The 15314-nt window shown below is 47.8% G+C and overlaps 1 protein-coding gene across 1 annotated transcript in view; it reads right to left on the bottom strand.

Annotated features, from left to right (window-relative positions):
* The window catches only part of STRA8 (stimulated by retinoic acid 8), a 29808-nt gene extending 16033 nt beyond the window's left edge, over positions 1–13775 (bottom strand). Inside the window, exons 1-2 of the mRNA XM_017887700.1 lie at positions 13716–13775; positions 1828–2025 (exon numbers count right to left, since the gene is read on the bottom strand). Of these exons, the coding sequence (XP_017743189.1) occupies positions 1828–2025; positions 13716–13775 (258 nt within the window). The remainder of the gene's footprint in view (positions 1–1827; positions 2026–13715) is intronic.
* Between the last annotated feature and the right edge of the window lie 1539 nt (positions 13776–15314).

Below are 15314 nucleotides of genomic sequence, written 5' to 3'. Positions count from 1 at the left end.
GCACAGGAGGCACTAAGTTTTGTTTGTAGCCTAGAAATGGGTTCTCACCAAAATGCCAAAGGATTTGGAAAGAGTTAAGCTTTGTTCAGCAAATTGCTAGTGCTATAGAAAGGCAAATGACTACAGAGGCGGCTTGAAGGTGGAATAAGGAGTGATGAAAGAGGCGCAGTCTGCATGAACGTCAACCCCAGGCTTGCACAAAGCAGAGCTAGACTTCAGCTCAGTTGTAACACTGTGCAAAGGGCTAGTTAATATTAAATGTCCTATTCTCCCACTATTTTAATTTGCTAACTGCATACTCTCCAGATGATCTAAAAACTTATCAAGTGCTGTCAACCCAAACTCTAAATTTCCCTCTTTCCCTTTTTCCCTCCCTCCCTCTCTCCCTTCCTCCCTCCCCTCCCTTCTGCTTCCCTCCCTCCTTCCTTCCTTCCTTTCTTCCTTCATTCCTTCCAACTTCCTTCCTTTTTTTCTCCCTCCCTCCCTTCCTTCCTCCCTTCCTTCCTTCCTTTTTCTTTCCCTCCTCCTCTCTCTTCCTTCCTTCTTCCCTCCTTCCTTCCTGTATGTAACATTATTAAAGTCAAAATGGTAACAGCAAGATCATTCAAAAACAAGCAATGCTGAATGTTGTTTGTTAGGCTGACCACCTATATGTGTCAGGGGCTGTATGTATCCCTTGGGCATGTACAAGGGCAAAACTGTGTGCTAAGTTCCAGGGATACAGAGTACCTAAGACAGTCCCCGCTCTCAGGGTGCTGACCTCTGACAGGGAAGACAAGCATGGAAACAACCCCTCATAACACAAGATAGAATTAAGTAGGTACTAACAGGGGGTAGAAGCAAAGGGCTGTGGAAATGTACAAGGAGGAGGGAATAGTCCAACTGGAGGGGTCCAGAAGATTCCATGGAGCAGGGCAGCTGAGCAGAGTGAGCCAAGCCCAGCTTTGAAGTGTGCACAGAATCCCAAAGGCAGAGCTAATTGCATGAGCAGAGACACAGAGGCCATGAGAGGCAGGCCTGGCTCAGGGAACTGCTGCAGCGAGATGTGGCCAGAGTGTGGGGCAGGCATGGGCGGGACCCCAAAGCAGCTGGGGGCAGAGCAGCCTGGGATTTCACATTCTAGATTCCAAGGATTCTGGTGGGCACCTAAAAAGGAGACTTGAGGGGAGTTGGAGTCACAGCGCTCTGCCAGCCCGAAGAGAAGGTGAAGGGAACCGCAGCTGCACGATGACACAGTCAGTTGCAAGCTCCCTGAGCACTCCTATGTGTTTTGCTCTCCCCAGTCCCAGAGTTCATGTCCATGCTGGTGGGTCAGCAAGGACTTGGAACTCGGGGCTGACTGATTTCCAGCATCTGGGGCTTGTTCGTAGGGTGGAAAGATAATTCTCCAGCTGCTATGGTCTAAATGTTTGTGTCCCCCCAACATTTAGCATGTTGAGACCCAATCCCCGATATGATGCTATTAAGACGTGGGGGCTTTTGGAAGGTGATTAAGCTGATTGGTGCCCTTATAAAAGAGTCCTGAGGGAACCTGTTTGTCTTTCCCCCATGTGAGGACACAGCAAGACAGCCCTGTCTATGAACCAGACAGCATGCCCTCACCAGACACCCAATCTGATGGCACCTTTGTCTTGGACTTCACAGGCTCCAGAACCAGGAGCAATAAACTTCTGTTGTTTATAAATTACCCTGTCTAGGGCATTTGTCGCTACCCCAGCAGAAGTGGCAGCTCTAGGCCAGTCCCTGCCTTGCAGCACAGTCCCTCCACATGTGAAAACATCTCCTCCCCTGTGGAAATGTCCCCTCTCCTCCTCCACGTCCCCATACCTTTGAGGCTGTGAGATCAGACTGAGAGTACACTGTCCTCCTGAGGTTGTTGAAGAGCGCTGCCAGGGTGGCTCGGTGGCGGGCCTGGGACAGGCGTCTCCGGGCCACCCGATGCTCAAGCTCCTGCAGCTGTGCTGGCAGCTGGGGTGTCGCTCTGTCATGGGGGTTGCTGCTTTCTTCCGGGGTTGCCATTATAAGCTGTAATGTACAATTATGCTTTTTTTGCCCTAGATAAGAAAAATACAATATTAGAGGAAAAGGAAGGCAAATTGAGGCAGGCAGAAAGGAGGTACCCTTCCCAAGTAAAGGCCCCAAATTCATTCCCTCATGAATTCAGTTACTGGCAAGATTTACAGGGAGAGAAATTTGAGAAGTTTACAAAAGCCCTTTGAAGGTGATGTTGGTCAATTGCTAATTAAGAAAAGTAGATGGAGAGTATACACGGTCAACACAAATTCTGTTATTGAAACTCAACTCCTAAAATTGCAAACCACCCATATAGGACTTAACAGTTGAGGGGCCCTGGGACTTACCTCGAAAGGTTCCAACACATTGCAGGTACTCACCAGATACTTGTTAATTTCAGGGGGTAATGTTAAGCATGGCCAAAGAAAGCAGCCATACCCTGAGATCTCAGGCTTTACTTTAGTCTGTTCAAAGCCGAACAAGTACTTGTCCCCACTGTGAGGTCTTTTTCTACCTTAAGAATGCCACCTCTTTGATGTTGGTAGTAGTTACATAGGTGTATACATATGAAAATAATCCCTCAAGGAGTACACTTTAGACTTGTGAATTTTTCTGTGATATACCTCAAGGAAAAAAAAAAGAAAACAAGAAAATTCACTTTACCACCTGTGCAAGCAAGAAGTTACCCGACGACAGAGAAGTGAAAGCCATTTTGCCTTATCTTGCCTCTAGTGGGCTCTGGAGGTGATCACTGTGTCCTTCTTTGTCACATCTGAGCTTACAAGCAAGAAGCCCTTCTCTAGGAGAGGCGATTCTGGGACTCACATGTAATTGTTTTAATAAGATACAGGGGCCAGGGCCTTTTACCTGAGCCATAGACCCTTGCATCAGGCCTCACTCCACCACTCAGAGAGCTACTCCCCACTAGCCTGCCTGCTGTTTGAACAGGGAGGCTGCGACTTCATCCCTTCTGTACCCTCAGTGCATAACACAGAGCCTGACCCCATTAGGTCCTCAGTGCTGGAATTTCTGATGAATTACAGTGAGAGGTTTCCACTAGGTCCACTCCCCGCTGAGCTCAGTCCTGCTGTACAGAGACAATGCATGACCTCCGCCAAGGGTTTGTTAATTTTGAGGTATGTTAGGGTCCCATGTGGAGACTGTTGAAAATATACATGCCCAGGCCCTGTGTCGAAAACATCGGATCTGAACCCAGTGTGCAGCTCCCCCGGTGATTCTTATATTTTCACAATTTGAGAGCCACTATTAACTCTTGATTTGTGTGTCAAGCATCACCACAGCTGGCAGCAGCTGGAAACAGAATCTTCATTAAGGGATTATGGAGAAGGGAGATGGAAGACACCTTTCCCACTATGTTTTAGTACGGAAAATAGGCCAATGAGATGGTAAACCCAATCAGGCAGTGTGGGATGTTAAAACACTTTTTAGGTCAGAAAACAACTTCTCATCAATAATCTGGTCTTCCCCAGTGTATCGACTTTTCCTTGTTTTGCTTCTTGGAACAGGGCAGGAAGATGGCAACAGTGATGCTGTGGTTGCCCACGCTGGTCCCTGCATGTCTCTGTCACATCTGTTACCAGGAGTTACACTGTGGTATCTTCCAAGGGAAAACAGCATGAATCTGCAGAGGCCCCTCAAGCCCAGCTCCAGGGTTATGTTAGATTAGAGCCTATGCCTTTATGGTCTTCAATTTCCAGACACCAACTAATCTTTAATAGGAAGCAAAGTGAAACTGTGAAGATTTTGAACTGCCCAGGGAAAATGAGAACTTTTTGAACAGAAGAATGTAGGGTTTTTTTTTGTTTTTGTTTTTACTTGTTTAAATTAAGGAGCAACAGATGTGCCTGGACACCAGGGGATTTAGGCTAACATACATAAAAAGGGAAGCAGGTGGGAGGCATTGTTCTAGATGAATAGAGGTATAAAAATAACAGGGTCCTCCCAGGACCTCAAGTTCTCTAACAGTCTCAGGATACTAACACCAAAGGCCTCTGGGCTTGTAGGGAGTCTGGAGTTCTCCCAATGCCAGTGCTGGGTGTCCTCCCTTCTGCCCAAACAAGCTCAGCCTGAAATTCCTGGAAGGCTGCGTGGACAGTTTCAGCCCAGGACAAGGGTGCAGTCCTCTGCCTCCCCGATAGGGGGCAGATTTCCCACCAGTCGCCTCCAAGGGCCACCAGGGCTGCTCGCCCCTAGGGGACAGCCCCAGAGCATGCTGGCCAAGCTGCCTGAAGCCGTGGCCTCCATCTTGCCTGCCCCTAGGCGCCCCTGGTCAGGAGCTGGGGAAATTTCCACCCCGCCGCCCCCCTGGCTCAGGGATGGGGCACACAGCAGGAAGAATGGGAGATGACCCTCCTACTCTGCTTTAAGGGCAGAATCAAGCCCTGGAGATGTTACTCTTAATTAGACCTTGAGTGATTTTCAGTGTCTTCTCTCTAGAGCCTGCCTTCTGCTCACAAGGCATTCTTTCCAAGTTATTTTGATTGACTTGGAATTTTTTCTTCTCTGTGGCCCTGACAGGGTCTTAGGTAGATCTTTGTTGGACAGAGGTTTTTTGTTTTTTTTTCTTTTGAGACAGAGTCTCACTCTGTCGCCCGGGGTTGGAGTGCAGTGGTGTGGATCTCGGCTCACTGCAACCTCCGCCTCCCGGGTTCAGTTCAAGCGATTCTCCCACCTCAGCCGCTTGAGTAGCTGGGATTACAGGCGCCCGCCACCGCGCCTGGCTAATTTTGTATTTTAGTAGAGAAGGGGTTTCACCATGTTGGTCAGACTGGTCTCAGACTCCTGACCTCGTGATCCGCCCGCCTCGGCCTCCCAAAGTGCAGGGATTACAGGCGTGAGCCACCGCGCCCGGAAGACAGCTCTTTTGTCTAATAATACACTTGGGTCTGTCCCGTCAGCACCTGTGACTTGTGTGAAGGGCTGGCTGGCTTGGAACAAGTGCCTCAGAAGTTACTGTCTAGGATGGGGAGAGGAGGGCAGGACCCTCCGCCTCATTCCAAGATTAGCCTTTTGACTAGGAAGGGGCAATGAAACATACTGTGAAAGGGGAGCTAACTATTGTAAAATGAGATCAAGAAGTGATCTGTTATTTCAAAACAAAACTCTGCTCTCCTAAAAGCCCTCTGCGTTCAAAGTATGTCAAAGAAACTGCTCTCAGCAGTGTAAGGAATTACAGCAGTGTAGAGAAAATATTCTGGAACTCTCCTCCCTAGGGCCTGGAACTGCATTTTAATAGCCTTGAAAACTCAGAATCTCCCAATTGCCCCGTTGGTTTGCTCCCCTGCTCACCAATCTTTATTCCATGACCCACTGCCCCTCCTTCCATCTATAACACCATCTCTGTCTGCCCTGGTCTGCAGTTTCTATGGATCTAGAGCCAACTTGCCCTTCAATTCCCGGTTTAAGTCCCAATTCCTTTAATGAGTTTCCCAGTCCCAGGCCACACTGGTTTCTAAGTCAATCATGTTCTGGCAACAACTCAGAAAATCTTTGGTCAGGACCTGTGTGTCAAGCATCAGTTGTGTCTCTCCCAGGAAGTGGTACCATGCATAGACATAGATGATTAACTCAAGCTTCCCTTTCTTGGCTGCCTCTTCTAAACTAAAACCACTGAGAATTCTATTGCCTGGAAAACTAAGACAAAATCTCCCAAACATGGGATGGGCAGAGACACTGGGTTGAATGAGCTAAAGGAAAATGAAGATTAAGAGAAAAGCTTGGTGGGTGGAGGGGAAATAACATCTCAGTTCCACCCTAACCCAAAAGACCTCTCTGCATCCCCTTGAGAAGCCCTCAAAATCTCTTTCAAGGTGATGTTGGTCAGTTGCTAATTAAGAAAGGTAGTGAAGATTTTACAGGGTGAAGAAGCTGGATATCCTATCCAGACTTGGAAAACTGATCATGCTTGGAGAGGTGAATGTGAATGTTTGGGCACCTAAAATGAGTGAGAATTGAGGGAACTCACTACGGAGATAGTAGTTTGAAGGAAGCTAATCTTAAGGATGATGCAGAGACATAGTCAAAGATGGGATGAGCTGGTAAAGGGAAAGGCAAGTTGGGTTATGGATTGGCTTGAGACCTGGGTCATAACCATAGCTTTAGGCTAACCCACCTTGTGATCTTGTGACTTTGGATGAGGCAAGAAATCTCTCTAGTACACACACACACACACACATACACACACACACACACATATATATATAGATGGGGTCTCACTATGTTGCCTGGGCTGATCTTGAATGCCTGGGCTCAAGTGAATCTCCTGCCTCAGCCTTCTAAAGTGTTGGCCTTACAAACATGAGCCACCACCTCTGGCCTCTAGTTCTTAATTTTTTTTTCTTGTTGTTTTCCTCTTTCAAGATAGGGTCTCGCTCCATTGCCCAGACTGGAGTGCAGTAGCAAGCTCATAGCTCATTGCAGCCTCGAACTTCTAGGCTCAAGTGATCCTCCCGCTTCATCCTCCTGAGTAGCTGGGACTACAGATGTGCACCACTGGGCCTGGCTAAATTTTCTGTAGAGACAGGGTCTCACTATGTTGCCCAGGTTGGGCTCAAGTGATCCTCCCATTTTGGCTTCCCAGAGTGCTGGGATTACAAGCATGAGCCACCATGTCTGGCCTTAATTTATTTATCTACATAAAAGGTAAAATTCTTTAACTAGATTATAGTCTGAACGTTTTGTTTTAAAAGGTCATTGCCAGCCGGGCGCGGTGGCTCATGCCTGCAATCCCAGCACATTGGGGGGCCAAGGCAGGCAAATCACCTGAGGTAAGGAGTTCGAGACCAGCCTGGCCAACATGGTGAAACCTCATCTCTTACTAAAAATGGAAAAATTAGCTGGCATGGTGGCAGGCACCTGTAATCCCAGNCTGCCTCCCCGATAGGGGGCAGATTTCCCACCAGTCGCCTCCAAGGGCCACCAGGGCTGCTCGCCCCTAGGGGACAGCCCCAGAGCATGCTGGCCAAGCTGCCTGAAGCCGTGGCCTCCATCTTGCCTGCCCCTAGGCGCCCCCTGGTCAGGAGCTGGGGGAAATTTCCACCCCCGCCGCCCCCCTGGCTCAGGGATGGGGCACACAGCAGGAAGAATGGGAGATGACCCTCCTACTCTGCTTTAAGGGCAGAATCAAGCCCTGGAGATGTTACTCTTAATTAGACCTTGAGTGATTTTCAGTGTCTTCTCTCTAGAGCCTGCCTTCTGCTCACAAGGCATTCTTTCCAAGTTATTTTGATTGACTTGGAATTTTTTCTTCTCTGTGGCCCTGACAGGGTCTTAGGTAGATCTTTGTTGGACAGAGGTTTTTTGTTTTTTTTTCTTTTGAGACAGAGTCTCACTCTGTCGCCCGGGGTTGGAGTGCAGTGGTGTGGATCTCGGCTCACTGCAACCTCCGCCTCCCGGGTTCAGTTCAAGCGATTCTCCCACCTCAGCCGCTTGAGTAGCTGGGATTACAGGCGCCCGCCACCGCGCCTGGCTAATTTTTGTATTTTTAGTAGAGAAGGGGTTTCACCATGTTGGTCAGACTGGTCTCAGACTCCTGACCTCGTGATCCGCCCGCCTCGGCCTCCCAAAGTGCAGGGATTACAGGCGTGAGCCACCGCGCCCGGAAGACAGCTCTTTTTGTCTAATAATACACTTGGGTCTGTCCCGTCAGCACCTGTGACTTGTGTGAAGGGCTGGCTGGCTTGGAACAAGTGCCTCAGAAGTTACTGTCTAGGATGGGGAGAGGAGGGCAGGACCCTCCGCCTCATTCCAAGATTAGCCTTTTGACTAGGAAGGGGCAATGAAACATACTGTGAAAGGGGGAGCTAACTATTGTAAAAATGAGATCAAGAAGTGATCTGTTATTTCAAAACAAAACTCTGCTCTCCTAAAAAGCCCTCTGCGTTCAAAGTATGTCAAAGAAACTGCTCTCAGCAGTGTAAGGAATTACAGCAGTGTAGAGAAAATATTCTGGAACTCTCCTCCCTAGGGCCTGGAACTGCATTTTAATAGCCTTGAAAACTCAGAATCTCCCAATTGCCCCGTTGGTTTGCTCCCCTGCTCACCAATCTTTATTCCATGACCCACTGCCCCTCCTTCCATCTATAACACCATCTCTGTCTGCCCTGGTCTGCAGTTTCTATGGATCTAGAGCCAACTTGCCCTTCAATTCCCGGTTTAAGTCCCAATTCCTTTAATGAGTTTCCCAGTCCCAGGCCACACTGGTTTCTAAGTCAATCATGTTCTGGCAACAACTCAGAAAAATCTTTGGTCAGGACCTGTGTGTCAAGCATCAGTTGTGTCTCTCCCAGGAAGTGGTACCATGCATAGACATAGATGATTAACTCAAGCTTCCCTTTCTTGGCTGCCTCTTCTAAACTAAAACCACTGAGAATTCTATTGCCTGGAAAACTAAGACAAAAATCTCCCAAACATGGGATGGGCAGAGACACTGGGTTGAATGAGCTAAAGGAAAATGAAGATTAAGAGAAAAGCTTGGTGGGTGGAGGGGAAATAACATCTCAGTTCCACCCTAACCCAAAAGACCTCTCTGCATCCCCTTGAGAAGCCCTCAAAATCTCTTTCAAGGTGATGTTGGTCAGTTGCTAATTAAGAAAGGTAGTGAAGATTTTACAGGGTGAAGAAGCTGGATATCCTATCCAGACTTGGAAAACTGATCATGCTTGGAGAGGTGAATGTGAATGTTTGGGCACCTAAAATGAGTGAGAATTGAGGGAACTCACTACGGAGATAGTAGTTTGAAGGAAGCTAATCTTAAGGATGATGCAGAGACATAGTCAAAGATGGGATGAGCTGGTAAAGGGAAAGGCAAGTTGGGTTATGGATTGGCTTGAGACCTGGGTCATAACCATAGCTTTAGGCTAACCCACCTTGTGATCTTGTGACTTTGGATGAGGCAAGAAATCTCTCTAGTACACACACACACACACACATACACACACACACACACATATATATATAGATGGGGTCTCACTATGTTGCCTGGGCTGATCTTGAATGCCTGGGCTCAAGTGAATCTCCTGCCTCAGCCTTCTAAAGTGTTGGCCTTACAAACATGAGCCACCACCTCTGGCCTCTAGTTCTTAATTTTTTTTTCTTGTTGTTTTCCTCTTTCAAGATAGGGTCTCGCTCCATTGCCCAGACTGGAGTGCAGTAGCAAGCTCATAGCTCATTGCAGCCTCGAACTTCTAGGCTCAAGTGATCCTCCCGCTTCATCCTCCTGAGTAGCTGGGACTACAGATGTGCACCACTGGGCCTGGCTAAATTTTTCTGTAGAGACAGGGTCTCACTATGTTGCCCAGGTTGGGCTCAAGTGATCCTCCCATTTTGGCTTCCCAGAGTGCTGGGATTACAAGCATGAGCCACCATGTCTGGCCTTAATTTATTTATCTACATAAAAGGTAAAAATTCTTTAACTAGATTATAGTCTGAACGTTTTTGTTTTTAAAAGGTCATTGCCAGCCGGGCGCGGTGGCTCATGCCTGCAATCCCAGCACATTGGGGGGCCAAGGCAGGCAAATCACCTGAGGTAAGGAGTTCGAGACCAGCCTGGCCAACATGGTGAAACCTCATCTCTTACTAAAAATGGAAAAATTAGCTGGCATGGTGGCAGGCACCTGTAATCCCAGTTACTCAGGAGGCTGAGACAGGAGAATCACTTGAACCCAGGAGGTGGAGGTTGCAGTGAGCTGAGATCATGCCACTGTACTCCAACCTGGGTGACAAGAGCAAAACTCCGTCTAAAAAAAAAAAAAAAAAAATAAATGATCATGATTTTATGAGTATCTGGAGCAAAAAAAAAAAAAAAAAAAAAGCCACTCAAAACCAATAGAAGTGGGGTATGGATCACAGAGCAGTATGAGAACCTTCGTCTTAAGGAATTTTGGAGACTTGCTTATGTTTATGAAAAAATGTTTACTGAACACTTTCTCTGTGCAAAGCCCATTTATTCTGCAGGAAACTGGAGCCCAAAATAATATTAGGCATTTCAGAATGGCCATAGCTCTAACATATTTTCCCCTTTTAAAAACTTATTGCTGCCCAGGTGCGGTGGCTCTTGCCTGTAATCCTAGCACTTTGGGAGGTTGAAGCAGGAGGATCACTTGAGCTCAGGAGTTTGAGACCAGCCTGGGCAAAGTGGCCAATCCCCATTTCTACAAAAAATACAAAAATACAAAAATTATCAGACATCATGTGCCTGTAGTCCCAGTCACCCAGGAGGCTGAGTTGGGAGGATCACTTGAGCCTGGGAAGCAGAGGTTGCAGTAAGCTGAGATCGTGCTACTGCACTCCAGCCTGGGTGACAGAGTGAGATTCTGTCTAAAAGCAAACAAGTGAACAAACAAAACCAAAACTTATTGCTGTGTTCAACCTTGTTCATGAGATCTCAGCTTGCCAAACATAACCTTTCAGTCTCACAAAGTTAGAAGGCAGCTTTATTGATAGCTTCTTCTAAAAGGGCATTTTGTGAGGATTAACACCGTCACATGACATATTTTTATTAATTGTCATCTATAAAGCAGAGCATACTGTCATGACCACATATTTTCCTATTAAAACGCTATTTAATATCCACTCAGAGCTGACATTTAAAAAACTCCCTAGACTAAACTTTTAAAAAATGCCCTCACCTTCTCCAAGTTTCAAATAAATGTTCATTTTTAAGCATCAGTCCACAAAATATTTGAGTGTGATCCATTCTCATTAGCAAGCCCCAGACCATACAATACACTCGATAATGTACTGCAACCCACAGGCAGCTTCATTTGATTCTCTATCTATATCAAATTATGTAAAAATAATCCAGAATTGGCTGGGTACGGTGGCTCATACCTGTAATCCCAGCACTTTGGGAAGCTGAGGTGGACGGATCACCTGAGGTCAGGAGTTCAAGACCTGCCCGGCCAACAGGGTGAAACCCCTGTCTCTACTAAAAATACACAGATTAGCCGGGCGTAGTGGCCCACACCTGTAGTTTCAGCTACTCCGGAGGCTGAGGCGGGAGAATCGCTTGAACCTGGGAGGCGGAGGCTGCGGTGTGCTGAGATCGCACCATTGCGCTCCAGCCTGGGTGACAAGAGCGAAACTCCGTCTCAAAATCATCATCATCATCATCATCATCATCATCATCATCATCATCCAGAATCACTCTCAAAAATATAGGTATCCACGAAGACGGATACAAAGGCTCTTGTGAACCTCACGCTAAAAGTTCACCTGTTTGGCTCCACTGCATTGAATTCATTCGCGTCTACATAAACACTCATATGCCCAAGGGCACCTTTCTGGAGAGGAGCGTTCAAAGGATACTTACTCGCTGGCGGTGCACGCGACGTCCCCACTCCCGGGACAGCAGTCACCCGGCCTCGTGTGCTGGAGTGGGGATCGCGGCTCCTGCCTGGGTCAGAAAACAGACCTGGCACCTCGTTACAGGGGTGGAGACCAATCGCGGCTCTGTCCCCGGCCGCCACAGCCAATGGAGATGCGCAGTGACGGGCCAATGGGCGTATGGGCAGTGGAAGAAACAGTGTTACAAGTTGTTCGAAGGCGACAGAAAAAGGACTGAGAAGAGGGAGGGGCGGGGCTGACTCTCACCTCGCAGGGTCGCGAGGGGTCAGGGAGGGGACCCCCGCGTTAGTCATCAGCTCGGGGGCGTCACACAGCCTTCATGTGCCGTCGGAGGACTAAGTAGATGCCCTCTAGCTGGTTCCACTCACCTGGCATTGAGCCCCAGTTTTCTCATTCCTCAAATGGGGCAATGCCACCAGCTTACAGGGTTGTCCTGAGGGTTAGGGAAAACCCCTTAGATGAGGGAATCAAAATACCAGGCTCGCTGTCTCAAGCAAAAACATGAGAAAACGGCATGAAGGAAATAGACGCATAAAAAGGAGAGAGGGGAATAACGTTTAAAATAAGGCAGGAAGAAATAGAGGATGGGGAGAAAACGGGATGCAGAGAAGGCACCTTTAATAGCTCAGATTAAAATATCAAGAATAAAAGAGAAAAGGGGTTCACTCTGGGCAGTAGGAAGTAGGTATTCTTTCAGCTTGGAAAAAAACAAATCATTTTTCCTCCCCAAATATAGATGTACTTTCGTTTAGGCTTCTTTTTGCTTGTATCCTTATATCCTGAAATATTTCGTGATGCTCATGATCCCACTATAGCTGGTTGACACTGGTGGGGGTACCAGCGAGTCTCTGCACATTTGGTAGCAGATGCAGGACCAAGCCCCTCGAAGTGCCTGACTCAGGGCCGGTGCACGGTGCAAGAAGCATGGCTCCGCCCAGGCGCCCCCTTGCTGCCATCTGATGGGTGAACTTCTTCACTCCTGAGGCAGGGGTGAAACAGGGGTCACACGCTTAGCAGGCGTAGCAGGGGATTCTGGATTAGAATCCACCTCGCAGGGAATGAGAGGGCTATCAACAAGCCCCTACGGAAAGCACGCAATAGGGAACCGGGCAGGCTTAGACACTCAGGAAGTTTGACGTCAGTGAGATGGTGTCCCACACATAAAGAAACTGTCACATAAAAACATAAAAACCTTCCAGTAAGGGTCAATTCTCATTCTCACTTTCTAGCATTTTTTTTTTTTTTTGAAACGGGTTTTGGTTTTTTCCCCCCGGTTGGGGGGCCCCGGCGCCTCCCCGCAGCCCCGAATTCCCGGGCCCAAGCGATTCTCCTGCATCAGCCTCCCGAGTAGCTGGGACTGCAGGCCTGCACCCCACGCCATGCTAATTTTAATTTTTTGTAGAGACAGGCATTTCTAGGAAAATTTAAAATGTTAATTTCACTCCAAAATTCTGCTTGGGTCGGCTGCCACCCTTCTGGCTCTCATGCAGCCCTTGATCTAGGGTCACTGAGGGCTTTAAGGTGCTTGTCACTGTCCCACTCCACCCCCACTCCCTGACTTCTCTCTCTTGGGCCTGCCCACCACCAGCACTACCTGCAGTGTTGCTGGGGACCTAGGAGTTTGTGAAGCTCTGTCTTGGGGAGCCTTATCCTTACACCAAGATGACACAGAGTGGTTTGGAAACTGACCTCTGACCTGCTGCAATTTTTCATGTAGTCACCCCACCTNTTTTTTTTTTTTTTTTTTTTTTTTTTTTTTTTTTTGAGACAGGTTCTGGTTCTGTCACCCAGGTTGGAGTGCACTGCAGCCTCACTGCAGCCTCGAATTCCCGGGCTCAAGCGATTCTCCTGCATCAGCCTCCCGAGTAGCTGGGACTGCAGGCCTGCACCCCCACGCCATGCTAATTTTTAATTTTTTGTAGAGACAGGCATTTCTAGGAAAATTTAAAATGTTAATTTCACTCCAAAATTCTGCTTGGGTCGGCTGCCACCCTTCTGGCTCTCATGCAGCCCTTGATCTAGGGTCACTGAGGGCTTTAAGGTGCTTGTCACTGTCCCACTCCACCCCACTCCCTGACTTCTCTCTCTTGGGCCTGCCCACCACCAGCACTACCTGCAGTGTTGCTGGGGACCTAGGAGTTTGTGAAGCTCTGTCTTGGGGAGCCTTATCCTTACACCAAGATGACACAGAGTGGTTTGGAAACTGACCTCTGACCTGCTGCAATTTTTCATGTAGTCACCCCACCTCCCACCCCAACCACTGCCACACACACAAGCAGATGTGCACCCAGAAAAAATGTAGTCCTGGGTGAAAAGTTACTAAGAAGCTTACTTACCTGCCGCAGCCTTACTTCTTGATTGAAAATGAGGATCTTGTCCACTTCAATCTTCCCCATAGCTACACGGCAGAAAGCTCTGCCCATGAACACTGGGGGCCTCCTGGTGGCCTCTCAATAGCTCTGGATATGATTAGTTATCCCTGGTAACATCCACACACACCACCACCCTCTGACCTTGACCCCTTCCTCCCAGTAGCAAAACTTTTGCCTTAAAGTACACCCCCTCCCCACCACAGGAACATAGATCCTGTCCAGAAATGCCCTCCCCCTACAATAACATAGATCCTTCTCTGAAATACTCCCCCAGCAACATAGATCCTGCCCTGAAATTCCTCCTGCACAGTGGCATAGATCCTGTCTATGGATCTATGTCTATGGAAAAACTCTCCTTTTCTCCCATTTGGAGTACATTCCCTCCTTGCAGATCCAGCTCAACACCCAGGAAGCCTTCCAAGATCCCTGCATTCACACCAACTCTGGATGGCCACCCCTTTTTGTGCCTCTCGGGCCTAACTTTCTGGTTGGAGGAATAGCCCTCTGAATTTGTTCTCCTTGTTAGTGTCTATCTATTTCATGAAATAAAAGGCAAGGACCTCGGGCTGTATTATCTTTTTATCCTCCAAACAAAATGAGAGTGATGAATCCTACACTGAGACTTTACTGTGCTCAGAATCCTCATGGACAACCCTGTGAAGAGTCTTCTCCCCACACTCAGAGAGGGCCAAGGACTTGCTCAAGATCTTCTCTCCAGTCCTGTGCACTCCATGCCCCCTTGGGGGGGCATTTAGACCCTTAAATATCAACTACCTTAGACGAGAGAGAAATATGCAAGATTTTGTAACTTTTAGAACAAAAAACCCTCAGTTTTGAGCTAAGGTCTTCAGACAGTGGCTCCCAGGGAAGAAGGAAAAAGGCAGAGACACAACAGAGGGGTGCACTCTCTGACTGCAGGCAGGGACTCCCAGCACTTCTGCCAAGATGAACCTGAGACACAATCCTAGATAGGCTTTTGCTCACCGTGTCCTTTGCATGGGGCTAGACATTGGCTTCCAAGGGACCCTGTGGATACAGCAAACTCCTTTATGGGGAGCATTGCTGGGTCAGTATGGCTGGGCACTTCCTGTTATAGGAGGGCAGATGTATGATCCCATCAAGACACGTCCCAGGATGAGAGTCCCCACCCTCCCTAGACCTCCATAGTGAAAATTCCCAAAGACTCATACGCTCATCACAACTCAGCAGCAACTTCCAAGGGACTGCTTTTGGAGTTTCTATTTTAAGGGTTTAATGTATAAGTGGAAGTGCTTCAAAATGTAGAAAGATCTGTAGAAATACTGATAAAGAAGGTTGAAACTTGCGAATAAAAGTACGTTCTTAGTGTTAGCTGCTCAGTGGTTCGACAGGGAACTTCTGCTATAGGGAGTCACAATTTATTTCGCTATAAAGATTAAAGCCTGCTTTCATTCACTCAGTTAATAGACCTAACCTATTGTGCTTGAGATTCACTGAGAAAATACATGGGCCTCTTAATGTTTCACCATCAAAATGGGCAAACTATTGCTGTGAAAGTTAGATTGTTTCTTTTGTGGATAAAAT

This window comes from Rhinopithecus bieti, unplaced genomic scaffold (genome assembly GCF_001698545.2).
Source record: "Rhinopithecus bieti isolate Rb0 unplaced genomic scaffold, ASM169854v2 scaffold_17275, whole genome shotgun sequence".
Taxonomy (NCBI): domain Eukaryota; kingdom Metazoa; phylum Chordata; class Mammalia; order Primates; family Cercopithecidae; genus Rhinopithecus; species Rhinopithecus bieti.
The sequence above is the reverse complement of the archived record's forward strand: the minus strand, read 5'-3'. Positions and strand labels throughout refer to the sequence as shown.